At 45.5% G+C, this 24,264-nt stretch overlaps 1 protein-coding gene across 6 annotated transcripts in view; it reads right to left on the reverse strand.

Moving 5' to 3' along the window:
- Positions 1 to 22,521, reverse strand: part of VWA5B1 (von Willebrand factor A domain containing 5B1) — a 69,947-nt gene extending 47,426 nt beyond the window's left edge. For 2 of the 6 annotated variants that reach the window (XM_081201402.1, XM_081201400.1), the window contains exons 1-4: positions 21,870 to 22,097; positions 2,668 to 2,827; positions 1,699 to 1,857; positions 522 to 744 (exon numbers count right to left, since the gene is read on the reverse strand). In XM_081201402.1, the coding sequence (XP_081057528.1) occupies positions 522 to 744; positions 1,699 to 1,857; positions 2,668 to 2,806 (521 nt within the window). In that variant the 5' untranslated portion in view covers positions 2,807 to 2,827; positions 21,870 to 22,097. Of the gene's footprint in view, positions 1 to 521; positions 745 to 1,695; positions 1,858 to 2,667; positions 2,828 to 21,869; positions 22,098 to 22,147 lie in introns of those variants that run through there. The other 4 variants (XM_081201399.1, XM_081201401.1, XM_081201397.1 and 1 more) reach the window with 3 other exon arrangements.
- Positions 22,522 to 24,264: the final 1,743 nt, after the last annotated feature.

Here is a 24,264-nt window from a genome sequence, read left to right on the forward strand (position 1 = left end):
GTTGTGCGCAGACCCATCTAAATCATCAAAAGGACTTCAAAATCCTCCCTGTATTTTTTAGTCTTGAACAATCTGGGCTTTCCTTAAAAGCAGAAGCAAAAGTCCTGTTCCTTGTTACACCTCTAAACTTTAGATAGCATGGAGAGCTATCTATTCCCCTCACAGAGCTATAATTCCCAGAGTTCCCTGTGAAGAAGGATGGACTGTCAAACCACTATAGCTTTGTGAGGGGAATAGGGGTCTCTGAACAGCTCTCTGCACCTTTAGCAAACCAGAGCTCCCAGAATTCCTTGGGGAAGCCATGACTGTGGAGAGGGGTATCATAGGGTTTTTAGTGTAGGCTGCGCATGTAGCTTAAGAGGCACACATGAGGCTCCCAGGTGATTCTGCCATAGTGTCCCTTTAGGCCATGCTATAAAGCCTTGGCAGCTTTGCCCTAGGATGTGGCAATGTTGTCCCTCCCTCCCTCTTGTAGCGCTAGCTAAACCCATCAAGAGCAATATTTTATGTCGGTCCCTTACAATCGAAGGTGGTGTCCAGAGATGGCGGCGGTGGCATCTGTGCTATTCTGGGGGACCTTAGGGACACACACAGCTGGAAGGAGGACCCTCACAGCACCGCTGGGAAGGGTCTGCAGCTCTGAGGAGGTACTGATGCAGATGGAGACATTTTCCTGAGGAGGAACGATGCCCAAATTGGCCACAAAGACGATCCTCTCCAAATCCTCATCTAGCACAATACGTCCTGTGTAAAAGAAAATAAATGACAAAATGTCAAAACATTCATACCCCCAGCAACCCCACCCACCTCTCTATATAAGGGTTGCCATGGCCTAGTTTTCAGAAGTCCTAACTACCACTAGCGATGGGTGAATCTCTCCATTTTGGTTCCTCTCATTTTCTCATGTTTTCAATCTTAAATTCAGTTCTTCTCATTTCCAAATCAGGTTGCTTTTTTAATAAAACAAAAAATGCCTCCAAATAGACATAGTTCTTGCCTAGTGTAAACATTTTTGTCAAGCAATTTCAGCCTAATATACAACATTTTTGTATGCTGTTTTCATTAATATCCTCCTTTTAATGTGCACACTTTATCTTACTGTATGCATTTTGGTATGCCACATCATCATTCACTGTGAAAAAGTGTCTGAGCAGCTTATGAAAAGACAATATTAAGAATAATGCAAAACCAAAGCAATATATTTCAGTAACACAATTTCAGTACACCCGTTTTGATCCTAGTCTGTATGTGTATTGGACTTGATTATTTGTTTGCTTTGAATATCGACTGCTTGCCGATATTTTCATTGTTAAATTGCTTTGGGATGCCTTATGGGAAGTGATTCATAAATGATACAAATAATTAACTCTGTGTGTAAAGGAATTCTACCCTGACAAGGACTGGGGCACTGTCAGATTGGGGAGTGGCAAGGGAAAAAGAAATTTCTCTTCAGTTTTCAGGAGGGGTTTGCTGTTTACTTTACTTGACCTTTCAAGGTGGCCAAAGGTATTCTGTTCCCCCTCCTTTGCTTTTAAAACTTTTTTCCCCTTAGAAAGGTTGTTTTTGCCACTTCCCAGATAAGGGTGGCACTTGGCTGCCACTCTGCCACCTAGTGGCCTGGAGGGACTACACCCTCACCAAGAGTTGCTACCATCTTAGATGTGATTGTATTTTCCTCGCAAATAATTCTCTCACCACCTTCGTCCAGGGCCCTGCCATTGGGGAGGCTGCAGCAGTCAACGTAGCAGTCGTCAATTCTGGCCTTGTCTTTGATTTGCACGGTCACAACCCGTTCAGAAACCATCGCCTCAAAGCCAACCACGGTTGTGTATTCATCCAATGGGTAGACAAAGAGCCCTGCCAATGGGAAGCATCCTTTCAGGAGACATAATGCTTATGCCTGGGGTCAAAGGTCATTGGGGCTAGGGGTGGCTAAGGCAAGGAACCTCACACCTGGGAAACAAATCTGACCCTAGGGACTTTCTCCTCCGGCAACATCCCAGGCCAATGTTATGAGTCCCAAGGAGATGTCTTGGAGGGGCTGGTCAAGCCAGGATGAGAGATGGGAGGAGTTGGAAGATGACCCTAGGGAAACTCTGTGGTCCCTTTCCCACCAGCTCCCGCACCAGTCTCACCTTCAGCGCTGGATCTGCCACCTGCATAACTAGAACCCACCCCTGGTTCAGTATCCCAGGAAGCACCCGACACCTAACCTGGCCTACGGCTGTTGCTGTCACCCCCTCTGTCACTTAGGTTGTGGAGGCGCCAGTACCAGACAGATCATACCCAGCCCAGCTGAAGGAGTTCCTGTTTGGTTGCCCAGCGCAAAGAAACATTCTGCTTGCTGCACTGAAGTTGCGTCAACCCCAGTCCTAGGTACAGGGGCCAAGGGGGCATGTTGCTTGCTGGGTCAGCATCTTAGCTGATTTAGCCACGTGAGATTCCAGGGTCTGGATCAGCTGGGTTCCTGACATCACCACTAACACCGGGTATGCTAACAGGGATGGGGCAGGTGGCAAACTGCAGGACGCCTTGCTGGGGGTCTCCTCAGAGAGGCTTGCCTCATTAGACCCTTTAGGAAGCCTCTCCCATGTGGACACATATCACCTGAGACAGATGAATAAGTCTCGAGTACGGACATAGTTGCACATTCCCTCTGTCTCTTACCTTCAAAGGGGTGGGTCTCCGAGTTGCTGTAGGTGAGAGAGGCCGTCATCCCAAAAGCATAGCCGCTGACACAAGAGGTCACCTCAGAGGCCGCGAGAGGGAGAGCAGAGTTGGTCATCCGGTTGATGAGCCCCGGCATGGTGTTAATCGTCTCTCCAGACTGGAGCAGGGTGGGAAACCACAGTAACAGTCAGATTGTTAGCTTTTTTTTTCTTGGCAACTTAACTCAAAGATTTATAGGGGCTGAGGAATGCTGGCAGCCCCATCACCTGCTCCCGCTTGGGGGACTAATTGTTAACACCTGCCTGAGGGACGCCACCCAGAGATACTTGCTTACAGAATCGCTCCTTCATGACAGGTGTTAGGCCAGGCCAATGGACCATCTAGTCCAGCATCTTGAAACCTTCATTTTGGATGTGTTTCCTGATTGGTGGTTTCAGACCCTCCAATGAAAATAGGGACACCTATTTACTATCTTTTAGTAAAGAAAACCAGAGGCATTCCTTTTAGGTATAATCACAAATGATATTCCTGACAATCAAAGGAAAGTATGCCTCTATGCGACAACAGCTGCCGGGATGCTCATAGCAAAAAATTGGAAAGGGAGAAAAATTCCATCAATGAAAGAATGGCAAATTAAATTTTGTGAATATATAAATCTGGCAAGACTCACAGCATTAATAAGGGGACAATCGGACCAAAAATTATTAAAAGAATGGGGATGTGCTAAAGAGTATATGAAAGAACATTGTTCTGGAGTAAGCATATTTGTATGTAATGAATGAAGCTTTGCAGGGTTAAAGAAAGAGAAAAATGGTGTAAAAAGTGTAAAGATAGAGGTATTCTACATTAGTCAGAACAACTTAGAGTAAAAATTTCAAGGTCTTAGAACAAAGGAAGGAAGTCAATATGTGTATATGTATGTAATGATTAGATTAGAATGATGATGTGGTTTTGTTTGTAGATGTGTGTTTTTGTTTTGTTTTTGTGTTCTTTTTTCTCTTGGGTTTTTTTCTTGTTTGTACTGTTTCATTTTGGATTCAATGTTTGTAATTTTGTTGTAATTTTGCATTGAAAATAAAAAAAATAAAAAAGAAAAAGAAAGAAAATAAGGACACCCTAAAATAGTAGTAGTAGTAGTAGTAGTAGTAGTAGTAGTAGTAGTAGTAGTAATAATTTTTTACCCCGTCCATTTGACTGGGTTGCCCCAGTCACTCTAGGCAGCTTCCAACATTTCTAAAAACATAATAAAACTATACGGGGCTGCCTTCAGATGTCTTCTAAAGGTTGTCTAGTTACTTATCGCCTTGTCTCAAAGGTCACCTAACTCCATACCCTCTGACATTTCTTCAGTGAAAATAAGGATGTCCTACCATACCCTCCAACATTTCTCCAATGAAAATAGGAGCGACTCCTAAGAAAAAACGAGACATTCCAGGATCAAATCAGAAACTGCAATGACTTCTGTAAATCTGGGGCTGTTCCTGGAAAATAGGGGCACTTGGAGGATGTAGGATCAGCCTGTCTGGCATTTCAAATTGCAGGTTGCTTCCATTGACACCTTTAAGCAAATGACAATAAAAAGATATCACCCCAGTCAATTCCATAATTCATTAAAATATGATCCACCAGGATGCTATCAGCAAAAAAAAATTACAATCCATAAAATGCCACAGATTTGATAAAAAGATTAACTGAGCAGCTCAGTCACACAGACATTCAGCCTTTCTTGATTTAGATCAGAAAACCACTCATTAAACACATCAAATGGTGTGAACTTTACCAAGTAATGTCTGAAATTAGGAAACAACTAAGTAAAGGGCCAGTAGCCCAGAGAGGCAAGACTACGTTAACACACATCAAATAGAAATACCTTTCCTGATTGACAGTTTCAGTCCTAAATGCGCTTTCCAGGGAGCAGTAAGCCACACTGAGCCGAATGAGACTTAATTACTTTTGAGCAAACATGTTTAGGATCTTTGCCCATGGGGCTAGGCTATGGGGAATAAAGCGCTATATAAAGTTCTACATTGAGCCCATGGTTTTAATTTTGTTTCCTGCTGATTGTGAAAGAATTATGCCCCAGAGGCACAGAAGTGTACTAGAGAGGAAAAGATGGTAGTTTTAATTAAGCGCTACCGTTAACTATGCCTGTTGCTGGTTTAAAAAAATAATTACTGGTAAGAAAATTCATATAATACGCTCATTCTGGGATTGAGCTACTTCGGGATTTGGCAGAGGCGTAATCAACTTTGCATGGTTCCCTTGATCAAAACTCCCCAGCCCTGGAAATTTAGCTTCATTTAGAATTCTAACTTTTATCTCTGACATGCAAACTTTTCACGAAAAGTAAACTCAGGGCACAAAAGAGAATGCACCCATCCTGCATTCTTGAGTGGTACAAACCCTTGTTAGCAGGACTAACAGCTCCCTTCGATAGCTTCCTATTCATTTCAAGAGAGTTTGCACAAAGCAGGTTTGCTGCGAATCAAGGCCTTAATTACATGAGTAGCAGCTTAAATCAGCCTACATTACGTTGCTGAAATGGAAACTGCTAACCAGAGAGTGGTGTGCAAGTTCTGTTGCACACAATGGTACTTCAAGGGAAAACACGACTTAAGTCACTTCAGAAGGAGATATTGGAGCACTCAAAATCATTTCCCCATGTATGTGCACAGAAAGCAGTAGATTGAGCTGAAAGGGCAACACATGGAGATCTGTGTTGATCATTGCAATGCATCCCTATGCTTGAAAAGTATAGAGCAGCAGTTCTCAACCTGTGGGTCCCCAGATGTTGTTGGACTACAACTCCCATCATCCCTGAGCTCTGGCCTTGCTAGCTAGGGGTGATGGGAGTTGTAGTTCAACAACATCTGGGGACCCACAGGTTGAGAAAGGCTGGTATAGAGGGTTCTCAAAGAAATGCTTAAATCTATAATGTGCTGGTTGATTTCAAAATTTCAGCTTCACTTTGAGCTAATGCTTGAATATATCCCATGGTTTTCACATATGTCACATATGGACTAGTTCTTGTTGTTGACAAAGGTGCTTTCACTGTGAAATCGCCTCAAGATATTTTATGGGAAGAGATTCATAAATGGAAGCAACTAAATAAATAATCCAAAAATTCACCCGAGGGACAGTGCTTTGTGCAAACAGATTCCTGCTTAATGACTATTATTATTAGGCTGGGCAAGGAAGGGAAGGGAAGAGACAGAGCTCAGTCCCCATAGTCATGGTTGAACTGGCTTCTCCTGAGGTCTTCCCAGAAGGTGGCTAGACCTTCTCTCCCAACTTGCAGCTTGCCAAGAGACTATCCAAGAATCTATTGTGCGTCAGCAAAGATCTGTGTAAAAATCATGCACTGCTGCAAACTAAGCAGGGGAGGGGGCTTCTGTAGATGCTGGCGAGTCAAAACAGCTGGAATGGTGTGGATGGAAGCACAGCTGGGGAAGAAGGTTGCTAAGGGAAACGACAGCCAGAGCTCAGCCAATCACATAGGCACGGTACCAGGCATTGCAAGCTGAGGAAATGTGTCTGTGGGTCTTTGCAAATCTGCAGGAGGCCAGAGTAGAATGAGAACAGACTTCAGCTGCAGCTACTGGCTTGTGGATTGGTTGAGGCACCCTGGAATTCCGTGGTTCAAGTTGCACAGCTCTGAAGTGTAGTAAGGCTCAAAGTGTGCTGGCGTTCGTCAGCCATCCACAAACACTAGTCTAGTGGTGGTTGGTGGGCACTGGGGCCAGAAGGGTGGAAGGCAAGGAGGCCAACACTAGATGGCGCCAGAGTCAATGGCAGGAAGAGCTAGCAAAGCCTACTTTGGGCCGATTCTCCTCCTCCTTGCTGAGTTGTACAGGGGCACTAAGTTCAGACTAAGGAGGAGGAAGGAGACAGCCAGGGCCATGCCTTGGGCTGGTTGTAAGTAAAAGAAAAAGAAAGCAAGTGGAAACTGGCTGAAGTTGGTGGGGCAGTGCCCTGTTCACTCCGATGGATCAACTTCCACTGTCCCATCATTGGCCGCCAACGTTCTAGTTCTCTCCTTGAGATGAACTGAAATTTCCTCTGGGCATTCTTTGGAGGGAAGGCCTAAGATTTCCATTGTCCCCAAGTTCCCCTAGCTAAACCCACATTGCCAAGTTCCCCTAGCAAGCCCACATTGCAGAATGTGCTCTGAATATCATCACCATTTTTTAATGGCAACCATCACCCCCCACTCCCTCATTTTTCTTTTTATTCATTTTCTATAACCAAACAACCAAAAAAAGAAAAAGACAAATAAACAACACACACCAAAGAAAAAAGAAAACATCAACCAACACAAAAACATAAACAAGCCAGAAGACAAACATTAATTAACAACAAATAACGGTTGACTTCCCTCCATCTCGGATTTGGGTTATGTAACTATTAAATCCATTCTGCAGTTTTTCATTTTACATCGTCTACACATCGCAAGGATTATATTAAACCTACTGTGATTTTTATGTCTTTAGAGTTTGTTTCCATGTATGTTATGAATTTGGTCCAATCATCAATAAACTTTGTACCTTTTTGCTGTCTAATATTCTGCGTCATTTTTGCCAAATCCATATATTCAAATAATTTAATTTGCCAATCTTTAACGGTCGGGATATTTGGGGTTTTCCAATTTTGTGCTAACAGAATCCTGGCAGCTACAGTTGCGTATTGAAACATTATATGATCTTTGACTTCTGGGATGGCGCCATCGGTAATGGCGGACTCCCTCTGATCCGGAGGGACCAGCTCCGTGGAAATCGGGTCTTTCCCGCTACGGCGAAGCGGGGATCCTTTCAAAAATCACAGGCGGATGAAGCCTGTGACCATGGGACTCGGCGGGCACCTTTAGCGCCCCCCCAACCCGTAAAGGAACCCACTTCTGGGCTCCAGAGCGAAGAGGGGAAAGTGGCGCGGTGCTGAGAGTCAACTGCTTCTTCCGTGGAGCGAAGCCGCACAGCCGTTGCCGGAGAGCGCTGCCTTTTTCCTGGGACAATTTGGCTTTTAAAACAATCACCCGTGAGTACTTTAATTTTGGACAATTGGACTTCAAATAATGACCGGCGATTAGAAGGAAAATTGGACTAAGAAATTTATATTAATTTGGCACTGAAACGGGAAGGTCTAAACAGGAAGTCAGCCTTCTGTTTCTTGTAGATAGATTAAAGCAAAGACATGGCAAGCTAGAGTTCAGAAAATCACTTGTGAAGGATTAATTTTCATCATTTAAAATTGTTGAACCCCCTTCAGAAGCAGGAGAAGAGGGGGGATTTTTTTCGGACTGTTTAAACCTGCAGAAGCGAGTGTAAAGTAAAGTAATTTTCCACCGTCTTGATCCTGGGAGCCAGGTGTCAGGACTGACGTTCACTGGAAGCTCATTGACCAGAGACAAACGTCTTTGACAGATAGTTAAAAGAAGAGAAACATAGTGATTCCATTGTTCACTTTCGCATTCTAATGGAACAAATATTGACAAAATATCTGAAAAAGGAAACTTTGTTGCTAGATCCGCCTTTAAAAGAAAGAACAAATAGAAGTTCTTCCCCTAGAGGGAGCCTGTGAAACTGTTATTAAATTTGAATTGGGGAGCTCTGCAGCTGCAACAAGATTACGATCGTGGGAATAGGCTTCTGACCTTGCATAACAATGTATTCAGAGGCTCTGGTGTGTGCTCTTTGCAAAACAAGTGCCCTATTGGAACAGATACATGAGAAGACGGACTTGATGACTGCTGCGATCAGAAACTTTGGACAGGTAGTGGGAAATTATATAGAGCCTACCCAGGAATCAAATCAGGAGTGTGCTCTGACAGACCAGATGAGGGAAGAGGATGTTGCTGAACCTTGGGCACCAGAGATGGAGGGAGTTGTGGCCCAGCAGGAACATGAGTTTTTGGATTTGACAAATGAACTTGGAGAAAGCCAGATTTGGAAGGATAAAGTTTGGTTTGGTTTGGAAATGGGGGGTTGTATAGACCCCCCTATGCAGGGATGTTTGGACTTTTCAAGTCTGGCAATGGGCCGTGAGATGTTTGGGGTTGTGGGGGCTCTTAATTCTGGAGGGACTTTGAAACATGTTCTTAAATACCATATGGGGTTTTGTGTGGAATATGGAAAAGGGACTGATTTGTCGAGAAGGGTCAAAAACACTGTTAAGTTGGAGTTCCTACGAGTGAAAGGAGCAGGAGACAAAGTAAAGTACAGGTATAAATATGAAGAAGAGCTGCAGAAGGGACATGGAAGAGACTTAAGGGCCTCGGACATAAGATTACCAGGTTAATGCGCTTGATTGATGGGATAGAAAGGACTGACAAAACCCGGGACCAGGAGGAAGAGACGCTGGATGAAGATTGGAAGAAGAAAAAATTATTTTTTATTAGGACTGCTTTATAAAATTGATGAATGTTAGAAAAATGCTGGAAGAAGAAGAAGAAGAAGAGTTTGGATTTGATATCCCGCCTTTCACTCCCCTTCAGGAGTCTCAAAGCGGCTAACATTCTCCTTTCCCTTCCTCCCCCACAACAAACACTCTGTGAGGTGAGTGGGGCTGAGAGACTTCACAGAAGTGTGACTGGCCCAAGGTCACCCAGCAGCTGCATGTGGAGGAGCGGAGACACGAACCCGGTTTCCCAGATTACGTGACTACCGCTCTTAACCACTACACCACACTGGCTCTCTGGAATGAAACTATTTGGCTTTAGCAAAAATGTTAAAAGAATTATGTAAGAATATGTTAGGGTTATGAAATAAGATTTAAGTTTTAAGTTTTAGAGTCTTCTATAGTAAGATAAGGTTAAAATAGATTAAGGTAATGTAATGACAGAATATTATGAAAAATGGAATGGATTTGCTGTGACAATTAATAACTAGGATACAAAAAAAGGGAGGACTGAGGAGGTCAAGGAAAGAAGGTAATGACAGTTAAGGATCGGAGAATATTGGATTTGTTTTTAAATGTTTGTGGCTTATTTTTGTCTTTTGATTGTGTTGTTGTATTGTTTGATTGTGGTTTGTTCTTTTTTTCCTTTTTTCTAGTTTTTCTTTTTCTTTTTTGGTTTTTCTGTAACTTTAAAATTCTTAATAAATATCATTAAAAAAAAAAAAGAAACATTATATGATCTTCTTTCTTAATCTCATCTCCGATTATTCCCAGAAGGAAGGCTTCGGGCTTTTTAACGAAAGTGTATGTATTTAAGCATTTTTTTCAGTTCGTTGTATATGGATTCCCAATTTTTTTTAACTTCTTCACATTTCCACCACATGTGGTAGAAACTACCTTCTTTGGATTTACACTTCCAACACCTTTTATCACCAGTCTTATACATTTTTTGCAATTTCACAGGGGTGATGTACCAACGGTACATCATCTTTTCCATATTTTCTCTAAGGGTAGTGCAGGCTGTAAATTTCATTCCTTTAGTCCAAAACCTCGACCATTTGTCAAAATCCAAATTATATCCAATGTCTATTGCCCATTTTACCATAACCTCCTTGACCTCTTCGTCCTTGGTGTCCCAATCTAATAGCTGATTATAGATTTTAGATAGCAGTTTTGTTTTGCTTTCTGTTATCTTTACCTGGAACTTAGATTTTTTCTCATTCATTCCAATCTTTTTATCTTCCTTCCATAAGGCGTTAATTTGATGATACTGCAACCAGCCTGTTAATTTGCTTTTTAACTCTTCGTATGGTCTAATTTTCCATCCTCTTTCCGAACTTACCAGGAGATCTTCATAAGTCACTCACCTTCCATGTTTGTTTTTTTAATAGTTAAGATATCAATAGGCGATAGCCACCAGGGCATCACCCCCCACTCCCAATACCTGGGAATGATAGTGAAGGGTATCGAGATGTGATGGCCTGGGATTCCGACTCAGAGGCTGAACCTGAGGAATCCCAGCCTGCACAGGAGTCCCCGCCTCCAGAACCAACTGAGCCGGGGCTCGGGCTTGAGCCTGAAGGGTCCTCACCTGTGCTGGATCCTCAGGTGCAGGCACCAGCTGAGTCTGCTCTGGCTCCTGAGGTGATGGAGGACCCATTGCCTGCAGGTGCTCCACTCTCAGCCCTGTCAGGGGAAGAGGAGGTTGCCTCTGGGTCCGGTAACCCTCCAGCCTCTCCTGAGCTGCAAAGGCTCAGGGCAGAGAGGCGGAGGGAACTAAGTTCCCGCAGGAGGAGTGCTCACCTCCAGGCCAGGAGAAGCGAGTCAGCTGTGGACCGGGGCCGGCCTATGCCTCGGGGCAGATAAAAGCCACCCAGCCCCAGTCCCAGGTTGCGGGAGCAATATTGTTGGTAGCCTGTTCCTGCCTGCACCTTGTCCTGCTCTTCTGCCAGAGTTCCTGACCTCACCCGAATCCCTGCCTTGGACCCAGCTACAGCTTTGACGGACTGCCTCCAAACCGCGCCCTTGACCTCGGACTGGACTCAGACCTCACTGCACGGTTAACCCTTGGGACCAGCACACAAGAGCTACTAACCATGACGGCTATGCTCTTCCTCCACAGTTGGGTTTCCCATAGCTGGCCACTGTGATAGGGTTGCCATATGGTTTTCCTGGACATGTCTTCTTTTGAAGGGCCAGCGTGCCCATCCGGCTGGATTTTTACACTTTAAATGAAATGTTCAGGTTTTCGGGGTTTGTTTTGATTGATTCATTCATTTCCAATGGAGCACATGCATGCTCGGGAGGGCACTGTGCCCTGGAAGTGGAAGCACCACAGCGGGATCTGGAGTGAGGTCTGCAGCCCGTGCTGGTGCCACCTCTGCTGCAGCCATCTCCGGAGAAGTGTGCAGCCTGTCACGGCCTGCTCTAGGTTTCTTGATGTCTCCGGCAGCCACCAGGCCCTGCTCAGCTTTCTGGGGGGCACATCAGGTGCTGTGTTGTTTCCTGAGGCCACCAGGCCTGGCCTGGGAGCTGCTCAGCTTCCCATCGTCTGGAGACGTAGCGTCTCATGAGCAGGAGGCCAAAGACAGCAATAGTAATAGAGGGGAGGGATGGAGGAGGTGAGCAGGCAAGCGAGTGTCCTCTTTTTTGCTCTTCGGACTATGGCAAGCCTACACTGTGAGAACAGGATGCTAGACTAGATGGGCCATTGGCCTGATTCAGCAGGTTCATCTTATGTTCAGATTTTTCTTATGTGTGAAATCATTCTTTCAGTGTGACAGCACCTACGCCTGACACATAATTTCAGGATGCTCATTTATTTTCTTAAAACTTGTTGATTTTTTGTGTGTTTTGATCATTTTATTATGTTTAGCATCTGTTTTCTACTGCTGTTTTTATGAACATATTATGCCATTTTATGTAAACTGCTCAGAGATTTTTAAAAAAGCAAAACAAAACGGTACGTAGTTAAATAAGTTGGTTGGTTGGCATCTTTCTGCATCGGGAGATGATGGAGGTGTACCTCTCTGGGGGTGAAGTCAAACCATTGGAAGGTTAAGTAAGTAAGTAAATAACTACAGATAATGGGAAACGTATCTTTATGCCTGAGACCAAAGTGACTCAGAGCCAGTCAGACTATCCTCCGGACTAGGTGAGCAAATAATCTGATCTGGTATGAGGCAGCTTTCTGTGTTCATGTTATCTGCCTTGAACTCTTGGGGGCAGGTTGGCTTTAGAATCCAAACAGATAAATGAAAGAGAAAATGTGTGGAGACTGTAAGGCTGTAACAGAAGAAAGCTGCAGGTTGCCTCTCTTGACTGATGCGCTAAGGGGTCCTCTATCTGCTCTTAACAATCTGACGACCTCCTCTTTGGAAGGAAGGTGAGGAAGATGAAGGAGGGGTGATTTATGTCAGGACTGTCCTTTTCTTGCAGGAACATAAACCAGGGATTTAGTGTTCCTCTCCAAGTGCGTTTATGGTGGCGCACTGGTGTTGTGTTGATATGATGGGAGGAAAGAGGTGATGCTTGGGGAATGTTAATCCACTTGCATGCCTTTGTAGCAAATTACAGCATAATAATCGTAATAATTTTATTATTTGCATGCCACCCATCTGACTGCATATAAAATCTGGTTATTTAAACATTAAAAGATAAACATCCATTGTTACGGTACACAGCAAAGCAATCCCAGTCAAACAGCACAGTGTTTAAGGCAGGTGGAGAGATCAAGGGAAAGCCTGTGTAAACAGTTGTGTCTTCCAAAGCCGGTGGGATGCCAATGCAGATGGGGACTCCTGTATTTCAGCATTCTGTTACACTGATGTGACCAGTGGGAAATATGCTATGGGGAGGGAGGAGCCTCTGGCCCAGGAGCCAAATGCAGCCCTACAAGTCTGGCCCTCAAAAAAGACTCCTCCTCAGGCCACACCCCTTCCTAGGGCAAGCCTCCCACTTGCCCAGCTCCACCCCTTTCTCAAGGGCATTGGCCTATTGGAATGGGTCCTTGGGATGCCTCTATCTTGCCTGGATAGGGAGTGGAGAGATGTATGTGGATTAGGGTGTGTATAGGAACCTCTGAGTCGTGTGGCTGAACAATTGCTTACTGAATCCATGGCCCCACACACTTTTGCCTCTGGATCCATCAAGGCCTGTCATGCAGTTCCCAGAAGCTTTCCCATGGGGCAATGCAGCCCTCGGGCTGGAAAGGGGCTCCATTCTTGCCATTCAGACATGAAAAGTGATGGATTTGCATTGCTCTGCGCAGAAGAGCAAGCGGGTCACAGAACCATGGATCAGCTGTTGGAGAAATGGGCATCTGTTCAATGTTCTTCAAATTAAACCAGAATTCATGGGTGAGATAGTGTGTATGTGTGTGAGGCACCCCAGGCAGAGTAAATCAGAGGGATCGTACAGGAACAGGACAAGGGAAACAAGACTCATTCCCAGATGCAGTAATATCACATGTATATTGATGCAACACATCAAAATTGGAAGTCTTACTGCTAGAATCTGATGCACTCAATAAAGAACTGAATAATTGTAAAGGGACAGGCCATTAATTGCTTTTTGAGTTGCGTGTGAGCATGGCCCGAGCAAATCTTTGAGGGCTGCCAGATTATTGGACAATGCAGATCCCTGAACCGACAGGCGAGCTGTTTGCCAGCAATTTCTTCGGCTGGCTCCCAGTCATTTTTGCTAAATGCAAGTCAAAGCAAAATCATATGTAGGGAGTGGGGAGTGGAGAAGGCAGCAAACTGGAGTCGTATTTTTGTGTTCATCTACGCCTCCAATCCATGAAAGGCTTAGCAGCATTAGTATTCCACACGTCATGTCAGCTGCTGAAGGGTGTGTGCATGTTTGTGTGTCTTGAACTGGGACCTGCAGTGACCAGCAGCCTTCAGCTCCTTACTTCTTGCACAATCAACCAGCCAGGCCATAAGGTAAGATGGTCTCATAGGCTGCAGTATCAGCCTGTGTGCTCTCAGCTAATCCTGAAGGTTGTAGCTACATGCTAAAGAGGAGAGGGTTTGTGCACCTTCAATAAGTGTGTGGCACACTGCACCTGCTGAAATCTCCTCTTCTACCCAACATTCCCCCCCCCCATGCTCTTTATTGAGTTTTCTTTAACATAAACAAACAAAATAAATACTCTAAAATTCAACAGTCATATGTCTACTTATTTTCTAAACACTCCGTCGCGCACGGACTTCCCTCCCTCCCTTCAACAGGCTTTCATATTGAATTTTCTCTTTTTTCGCAGATTCTTAATAGCATCCTATACACATCACAAAATTTATTTTAATCCTACTACAGTCTTTAAACTTCTACAGTTATTACCTATATACTCAATAAATTTACTCCATTCATTTTTGAACTTTGTTTCCTCTTGGTTACGGATCCTGTGGGTCAGTTTTGCTAATTCTACATATTCAACCATTTTTGTCTGCCACTCCACTAGTGTTGGTATTTCCCGAGTCTTCCATTTTTGGGCTACTAAGATTCTGGCAGCAGTCATAGCATACATAAATAGTCTCTGATCTGCTTTTCTTATTTCATCTCCTATCAACCCCAGCAAAAAGGCTTCCGGTGTTTTTTTTGGGGGGGGAGGTATATTTGAACAGTTTTTTTCAATTTGTTGTAAATCATATTCCAAAATTTTCTCATTTTTTCCCATGCCCACCACATGTGAAAAAGCTTTCTCTTCTCCCCAACAATTAATGGTGTCGGAGTCCTGAGGAGGTCAGCTGGGCTTGCAACCTGATAGAGAGGCAGCAGACCTGATCAAATCCCTCCTTCAGAGCTGGGTTAACAGTCTAAGCAACGTGTCGCCTCTAGTTTCCTTGCCAGCCTCATAAGAGCATAAACCGAGCCTGCTGGATCAGGCCAGTGGCCCATCCCACCCAGCATGCTTTTCTCACAATAGCCAAACAGATTCCTCATAGGAAGTCCACAAACAGGACCTGATCACACGAACACTCTCCCCTCCTGTGGTTTCTGGCAACTGGGATTCAAAAGCATCGCTGCCTCAAACCATGGAGGCAGAGAATAGCTATCGTGGCTAGAAGCCTCAATAGCCTCCTGTTCCATGAATGTGTCTGATCCTCTTTTAAAGCCATCTAAGTTGGTGGCCATCCCTGCCTCCTGTGAGAATGAGTTCCATAGGTTAACCGTGCGTCCATGCGCCCTGTGTCAGAGCACAAAATGAAGGAAAGATTCTTGGGGATCAGGATCCCGAGGATCCATTTCACGGGGTGAGTTGAGCAGGAAAACACTCAACCTGTTTCGTGAATAAAAAAAAGAGGGGGCTGCAATTTTCCAGGAGTGAAGGCACCATTTAAATATAGTTTCACACACAATGGAGTCTTGATGTGACAGCTAATAATTGCATGTGAAGAACAGAGTCTTAATGGAAATTGATTCAGTGGAGCGTAGGTGTGACAGAACCTAGAATCTCAAGGGAGCAGGGAGAGGCCTCCTCAGACTGGGGCTGCCATAGGCCGAGGAGATTTGACTGCCTTTGGGTTCTGCTCAGAGAATAGACCTGTGCTTTCTAACTTGTTTATGGACAATCTAAAGTTAGGAGTGAGCAGTGAGCTGGCTGAGTTTGCCGATGGCACTAAATTGTACAGGGTCGTCAAAGCAAAAAAAGAGATCATGAAGATATTCAAAAAGGACCTCTCCAAATTGAGTGAAGGGGCAGTAAAATGGCAAGTGGAATTCGACGTGAAGAAGTGTAAAGGCATGCATGTTAACAGTGGCGGAGGAAGGGGGATGTGGTAGGGACGGGCTGCCTCGGGTGTCACCACTGATGGGGGTGACAAAATGCTGGGCAGCACTCACCACGGGGCCTGTAGCCCACCCGAGCCATGCATCTCTCCTGGCAGCTCCATGCTGCCCCAGACAGTCCACCCACCGCCTCCCCCTCAGCTGTAAGGCAGCTGAGTAGGAGGAGGCAGGTCCTGGCTGGCCCGGCCCCGTGGGCAGCTGGCTCGGCCCCTGGGCACAGGGCACGCTTGCCACCCCAGGTGCCTGATCAGCTTGCTCTGCCGCTGCATGTTAAGGCAAAATAATCTTCATTTCACACATATGCCTAAGAGGTCTGAATTGGCAGTAACGGACCAAGGGTCCTAGTAGACCTTGGGGTCATATTAGATAGCTCGATGAAGGTGTTGACGCGGTGTGCAGCAGCTGTGAAAAAGGCAACTTCCATGCTAGGGAGCAATGGGAAATAAATTGAAAACAAAGCTACAGATATCAGAACGGTTATTATACAAATCTATGGTGCAACCACATTTGGAATATTATGTGTACAGTGGTACCTCGGGTTACATACGCTTCAGGTTACATACGCTTCAGGCTACAGGCTCCACTAACCAAGAAATAGTACCTCGGGTTAAGAACTTTGCTTCAGGATGAGAACAGAAACTGTGCTCCAGTGGTGCCGCAGCAGCGGGAGGCCCCATTAGCTAAAGTGGTGCTTCAGGTTAAGAACAGTTTCAGGTTAAGAACGGACCTCCAGAACGAATTAAGTACTTAACCCGAGGTACCACTGTAGTTGTAACTGACTCACCACAAAAAGGATATTGCAGAGTTGGAAAAGGTTCAGAAAAGGGCAACCAAAATGTGAGAAAAGGTTGCTGCATTTGGGACGTTTACAGAAAAAGCGAGTGAGACGTTGCATGAGAGAAGTTAGTTTTAAACTTCTTTTTGACTGCTCCTTGGTTGTGTGGCTCTGGGCAGGGGGTGTCTCATGATGAGCTCCTGCACTTCCAGATTCCCACCCCTATTTGGCAGTGGCACCGTGGCTCTTAAGAGCATTCCCAGAGAGGCTCTCCTCTGTGTCAGGTGAAAAACTTTTTATTCACCCACACTTCAAAACTGTGTTTTAAATCCATGCTCTAAACTGCTCTGTTGTAAGAATGGATGTTTAGTTCTCTTCTTTTCCGTTCGCTTTCTAAGATTATTATAGATTGTATTATTAATATTGTTTCATTTGTGGAATATTTAGCAATGGACTGCTAGGCAAAGGCCATCATCAACTCCATACAGCTCTCCAACAGGTACAGTTCACAGGATGCTTCAGGTGTCCACTTTTGTGGAGCCTCACCATGAGATCAGCAGCTAACCCTTCATGGAGTTCCAAACCTACTGGTTCCAACCAAGCTCCAGTTAGCCCCATGACGGACAGCTATACAACAGGTGAAGCCATTCCTGGCATAGAGATGGGCCCATGCTGCACATGGCACCTCCTTCCCTGCTCATTGTTGCTCATTGTGCAACTGTTAAGTGCGGAGGAGCCCTGCCTAGATGACTGGCTGAGTTTTTCATTCTGAAGCCCACTTGATCCCAGAAGCTGTTCAATAAAGGCAGCTTGGGAACAACTTTTTTTCTTTTAATTTGTCACCCAAATGGACCACCTGATGATGATGATAACATTTTATTTATATCCCGCCGTCCCCAGCCGAAGCCGGACTCAGAGTGGCTAACAACAATAAAAGTAACACAGTCTACATAAAATCAATTAATTGAAATACATTCAAAAATCTATTCAAAATCAAATTAATGGCAACCATTGGGCTAGAGTTCTGTGAGGATTACCAAAGGAGTGGGTCAGACTGTGCCTTGGCCAAAGGCCTGGTGGAACAGCTCTGTCTTGCAGGCCCTGCGGAAAGATGTCAAGTCCCGCAAGGCCCTAGTCTCTTGTGACAGACCGTTCCACCAGATCGGGGCCATGGCTGAAAAAGTCCTGGCTCTGGTTGAGGCCAGCCTAACCTCCCTGTGACCCGGGATCTCCAAGATGTTTTTATTTGAAGACCGTAAGGTCCTCCGTGGGACATACCAGGAGAGGCAGTCCCGTAGGAACAGGGGTCCTAGGCCGTATAGGGCTTTAAAGGTTAAGACCAGCACCTTGAACCTGAGCCTGTACTCCACCAGGAGCCAGTGCCGCTGGTATAGCATTGGGTGAATGTGACATTGTGACAAGTGGGTGGCCTCGGCTCAAGCTGGATGTCCTAGATTGGTTGGATGCAGAGGAATAGTGGGAGGAACCAGCTGAGGAACCACCAAGGGAAGAAAGCTTAGAGCCCAAGGAATGGTGGCGGGACAACGATGAGTAGTCAGAGGGAGAAAACTAGGAAGAGGAGGTGTTGGAAGCTGAAGAGGTAACAGGACTTAGTGAGCTGGGAGAGTCTGTGACAGAGAGAAGTCCAGAATCAGAAGCTGAGGCTGAAGCAACAGAGGAGGGAGGGCCAGAGGCAGAGAGGAATCAGGCTGGTGAAGAGTCATGGGAGTTTTCCCCTTCTGCTGCGACAAGCTCCCCCTCCCACTTTTTCCCAGAAACAGAAGAGGACTGAAACGGGTGGAGCAGCAGAAAGCTGCACACAGTGCAGTCTCCAATTGCTTGGAAAAAGCCCTGTAGAGGATGGGATTTAGATGGCTGTGAGCAGGTGGGGATTTTCAGTCTTGGCAACTGATTCATGGGGAAGGACCTACCCGGGATGAGCTGCTGTGCTCATTAGGCCTGACACTCAGCCAAATCTGTGAAGGTTATGTTTTCGCTAATACTGTAAAGGGTTAACTCCAGCTATGCACAGTGTGAATTACTGCTGACTCACTCTGTGACGTGTGTGTGTGTGTGTGTGTGTGTGTGTGTGTGTGCTGAAATAAGAATCTTGCCCACTGACCAAATCCAGTCCTCCTCTTACCTGCAGTATCAAAACCAACATAAAATGATCCTTCAAAATTTGCATGCCTCTGGTTTTGGGGGTGCAGTTTCCCAACCAACCAGTGTGTACAAATATGCACACCCCGTGGGAAATGTTCATCACACAAAGAAGCATTTCATTAGGCAAATAGCTTGCAAAAACAAGCAAATTTGCACGAAAATTGTGGTAAATTTTCATGATTTTGTGTGTTTTTAAAGATCGCAAATTGCTGCAGAAACATTAAGTTATTCTGAGATTGGAAAACCGAAACTGACAAAGCGAAAGCCAAAACTGATATATTTGTCCACCCCTAGTGTCTCCCTACTTTAGTGAGTGGACGGGCTGGCACACAGATGTGGCTGCCTCATCAGCCTGTGATTGGTGGGAATCATTGGTGTTTCTTTTCATGTTGGGGGCGTGGCTGTCATAGCTGCTCCAATTTTTGTGGCGGCATCACTTTTACCTTCTCAGCCTTATTGCTGGGCAAGTCTAGGATACCAATGAAGTTGGTGCCCAGTATATATATACCGGTATATATATATATATATATATGTCTAGTGGATTTAATGCTGTTAGAAGGGACTTTGCTTCAGAATCACGGACTGAAAATAACGTTGGTTTCTTCTGGATTTTGGCCATATTCATGCCATATATTTAAAGCACTATAGTACCACTTTTGACAGTCATGGCTTCTTCCCCCAAGGAATTCTGGGATCTCTGGTTTGTTATGGGTGCACAGAGACCCCTATTCTCCTCATACAGCTACAGTTTTCAGAGCGGTTTAACAATCAATCCCTCTTCACAGAGAACTCGGGGAATTGTAGCACTGGGAGGGGGAATAGGGGTCTCCAAACAACTCTCAGCTCCCTCAGCAAACTGCACTTCCCAGCTTTTTGAGGGGAAGCCATGACTGCTTAATGTGGTAGAATGCTTTAAATTTGTGGTTTGAATGCGGTCTTTGTACCGTCCATCTCCTAGTCTGTACAATGGCGCACTTATGGGGTAGGGGGAAGAGAGAAAACCTAATTAGGCAGGGAAGAGAAGACCCAATACTCCCCACTGCAACCATCAAATCATCACCATGGGAGACTCGAGTCTAAACAGAGCAGAAGGCCTCTGTGCCCCCATCATATAGCACCCTGCAATGCAGGAATATGCAGCTGGCCAGTATGAAGACTACAGGATCTCTCTGTACAAAACTCAGCTGTGAACCAGGATGTCCTCAGTTCAGATCTTTCCTCTGCCACAAACTCAAGAAGTACCCTTAGGTAACTGCCTATTCGCTTGGCCTCAGTCTTCCCATCTGCAGTACGGGGATAACTATACTGACCTACCTCAGATTACACAAGGCTGTTAGAGTGATTAGTCAACCACACCAGAAGAATGTTAAGTTTACTTGTTGTAAGAATATAATATTTCCAGTTAATTTCCTCAAGTTTTTGGAAGTGGTGAAATAGTATATTCCAAGGTCCTTTGGAAGATGTGAGGACACGAGATTTCTACTGAATACCCCTGGGGAATTCTCAAAAGTGCAGGGAGTGAAACAGAGCTCCAAGGTTTAGCAATGGCACATTCAAATCTTGAGATTTCACACCCTCTGCTAGCCCAGGAGGGACTGTACCAAGTCTGAGTATCACACACTAGAGTTGCGATCATGTATTTAAGCTGTCATGGTGTTGATTTCTCCACAATAATGGTATGGGTGGGTAGATGCAGTAGCTCCAACGGCGTCTAATAGTAACCTTGCGAGTTCAAAAAATGAAGGGGGGAAAAATGGGGGAGAAATGAAGCCAATCCTGCTTGAGAGTGAGACTTAATCTGAATCAAGTGGCAATTAGCTGCAGAACCTACCAGTATTTATCATGCAGTGCCTGAGGCCCCCTGGGTGAAATGCAAAGGTGATTCGACAGACTAAAGCTATGCTTCAAAACATGTGCCCAAAACGCTCTTCTCTCACTACTAACTGGTCCAAAACATCATGCGCTTGTGGGGGGAAGACTTTGGGGGTGGGCAAAGCACTTGACTCTCAGCCCTAGCCCTCCACTGCGATAGATGAAACCATTTTGAAAGCACTGCAAAAATCATTGCTCACCCATGGTTTAAGATTATTTTAACAAATAACAATGTGCTGATACAGTGCAGCCAAAGTGCATGGAACTTTCCAGAGCTACATAAGACCAGGTCCCTGCCCTGCACAGCTTACAATCTGCATGTAACAAGAGGGGAACAGAGGGCAGAAGCAATAGTGGGGAAGAAGAAAAGAGGGGAGGGAGGAGAGAGGGGAGGATTACAGTTCACGATGTTTCAAATGATCTAGCAGCTTAGCAGCCACAGAGAGGGTAATTAATGAAAGAGATGAAAGCCTCTGCAGGCTATATGGATCGTGTTGAAGAGGTCTGATCCAGAGATGATATTCAGGCAGCTTGAGGGAGCCTGTGATTTTCTCATGCAACTCTTTATTCCTATATCCTCCAGAGAGACACCGAACATCAAAACAAGTCTGAATGTAGAGGTTGAATGGATCCAGCACCTTCAATGGCACCTTGGAAGGGTTGTTGTTGTTGTTTTGAAACTGGGGCTCTGGTGCTGTCTCTCTCTCTCTCTCTCTCTCTCTCTCACACACACACACACACACCCTTTTCAGCCAGCAAAGGGGGTTCTGTGCTGCCCCAGCCTTTTGCCACCCAATTCCACCCAACTCTGCCTCCCCTTTGCCAACAACATCCCTTAAGAGACTGGTGGAAAATGATGCTTTGGAAAGCAGAATCTCTCTCTCTCCTCTCTCTCTCTCTCTCTCTCTCTCTCTCTCTCTCTCTCCCCCTCCCTCTAAGTAGGAGCTACTAGAGCCTGTAGAAATGTTCAGACAGGGAAGGTGAAGTGCCCAGCTACACATACACAACTAACTAGACATGGAATACGGCGCTATGGGAAGAAAAGTGCAGTCAACAGACAGGCACGCAGAAGGAACGCAGACCCTGGCACCGCAGCAGAGGCCAATCTGTAACACCCCTCGCCCCCCCCCCCGCCCTCCAAAAAGAAAAAGAAAAAAGGAGAGATCAAGAAGAGAAAGTCGCTGCTTTGCTTCCCCGTCTTTCCTACCTTGTCTGGAAGGAGAAATGAGCCGGGAAACGGGGAGGTGTCGCGGGGAGAGATGCCGGATCAACTTTGCAGGTTCCTGAGCGCTCGCTCGCTCCGCTTGCTGGGCTCAGTGGTCCAGAACGGGCTGGACCGGTCTAGGCGATGGCAAGCCGGCAGGAAACCTTTTCCCGCTTCTGTGCTCTGTGTGTGAGAGACAGTGTGTGAGAGAAAGCCACAGAGAGAGAGGAGACATGAGATAAGGAATCGGGGAGGGAGGGGAAGGAGGGATGCTCAGCAACCTGTGGGATTCAATAGGCGCTCAGCATCCTGGAAAGGGCATAAGGAGCACCAGCTCCGCGGCAGCCCAAGCCTTGGACCGGTCTCTCTCTCCATCCCAGCTGGGTGGAGGCAAGGCAGACCTGCCACAAACGCGAGAACTGCAGCTGCCCTGCCGGGCTGGAGCAGTTTGCCATCTGGCAGAGGGTATTTTCGGGGTGTCAGCACGCAGGAGAGCACCCTGGACCAGGATTGCACGCCTGAACAGGGTTTCCAGAGCGGTGACCATCTATCCTACGACAATAGCACTTGCATCCTGATTATTAGCGATTCGTTATTATTTGGTATTATTGGGATCATTTCCCCCCCAGTTTGCTCTAGGATCGTCTGCGTTACTCAGCAGTTGCAAGGAACAAGTGGAAGTGATTCCAGTAGACTTTCCAGAGAATTGTGTGTGCGTTGGGGGGGGGGTTTACTTCTCCACATCTCCTATTACGAGAACTTGGGGGGAGGGAGAACCAATGGAGCTGAACACTGGAAAATTCAGGATCTCACAGAGTTAAGCTGTGCAATTTGCTACAAACTGCAGTGATAATCAACAGCTTGGGTGGATTTAAAAGGGGGTTAGGTAACTTTACAGAGAATAGCCACAGACCCTACATTCCCCTTCCACTGTTCATAGGAGCCAACTCCTAGGGACCAATGTCCCTTCAGCCCCCCACCCCAATAAAATACTTGAGGGGTCCGGGGCCCCCAAAGTTGATGAACATTGCCATTCAAATGGAGTGTGTGCACTGTGTCATGCCATTAATTATGTGGGGCAGGGCTTACCTGCCCCCACCTCCATATTTTATTCAAGTTGTCACCCCTGCTACTGTTGGAGGCAATATGCCTCTGAGTATTGGTTGCTGGAAGTCACAGGTGGGTTAAGTTGGTGTTGCACTCACATCCTGTTTGTGAGTTTCCTATTTATCAGGTCACTGCAAGAACAGGATGCTGAGCTAGAAAGGTCTCTGAGTGGTGCAGCTGAATTCTGGATTTATGAGGTCCTTCATATGGTGTGGCATACATGGTTCTCCCCCTCCCCATTTTATTCTCACAACAACCCTGTGAAGTGGGTCAGGGTGAGAAACAGGGGTCGCCAGACACTTTGGAGGCTGTGTGCAGATTTGAACATGGGTCTCACATCCCAGTCCAATGCTCTACAGCTCACTTTGGCCGCAATCCTACTTGAGAGTAAGCCCCTTTGAATTCTTTTTTTATATAATATTTTTTATTAATTTTAACATATAAATTATAAAATGTACCACAAAACGTATCACTTATACAATCTTTTTAGACTTCCATCAGCACCTCTGATGATCCACCGTTTTAACCACTTCTTATGCATTTCTTAACTTTATATTGCCTTTACATCTCTTAACAAATCCTCCCCCTTGTCCATTTTTACAATACTTCTAATAATACTCCTCACAAAACTTCTTGCAACCCTACAAACGTCGTCTGTTCTTCACAATTACTTTTCAAATAGTCCGTAAATTTACTCCAGTCTTCCGTGAATTTCTGGTCTCGCCGGTTTTGAATCCTTCCTGTTAGTTTATCTAATTCTGCATAGTCCATTAACTTCATCCTCCATTCTTCAATCGTTGGTAAAAGCCCCATTGAATTCAATAGGACTAACCTCTGAGTAGATGTGGCTAGGCTTGCACTGTTAGATGGGAATGATCTTTGGCACATCTACATAGAAGTAAGTTCTGCTGAGTAAAAGGGGACTTGGCCCCCATTTAAATGTGTGCAGGATTTCAGCCTTGCTTCAAAATGTGAAAAGCTAGCCCTGTTGCATTGCAGTGGGGGTAGGGGGTGGTAATGGACTGCTCCCCCCCCCAAGACCTACCCAGACAGCAGCACTTGCTTGTGTGATCCACTTTTTAAAAGGACTCAAGTGTAAAATGTTCTAGAGTGCTACAGATGGGAGTGCTTAGCTTACATAGAGAAGAGGACAAACAGGTCAATGAACAGCACCAGATCCAGGGATTTTGTGTTAGGGTGGGGTGGGAAGATCTGGGGAAGGCACTTTCAGAGGTTTTCTTCATCTGGTTGAGATTCAAAGCACGCAGCCTGAGAATGGGATTTCTTTTGC

This window comes from Podarcis bocagei (assembly GCF_964188305.1).
Source record: "Podarcis bocagei genome assembly, chromosome: 7".
Lineage (NCBI taxonomy): Eukaryota > Metazoa > Chordata > Lepidosauria > Squamata > Lacertidae > Podarcis > Podarcis bocagei.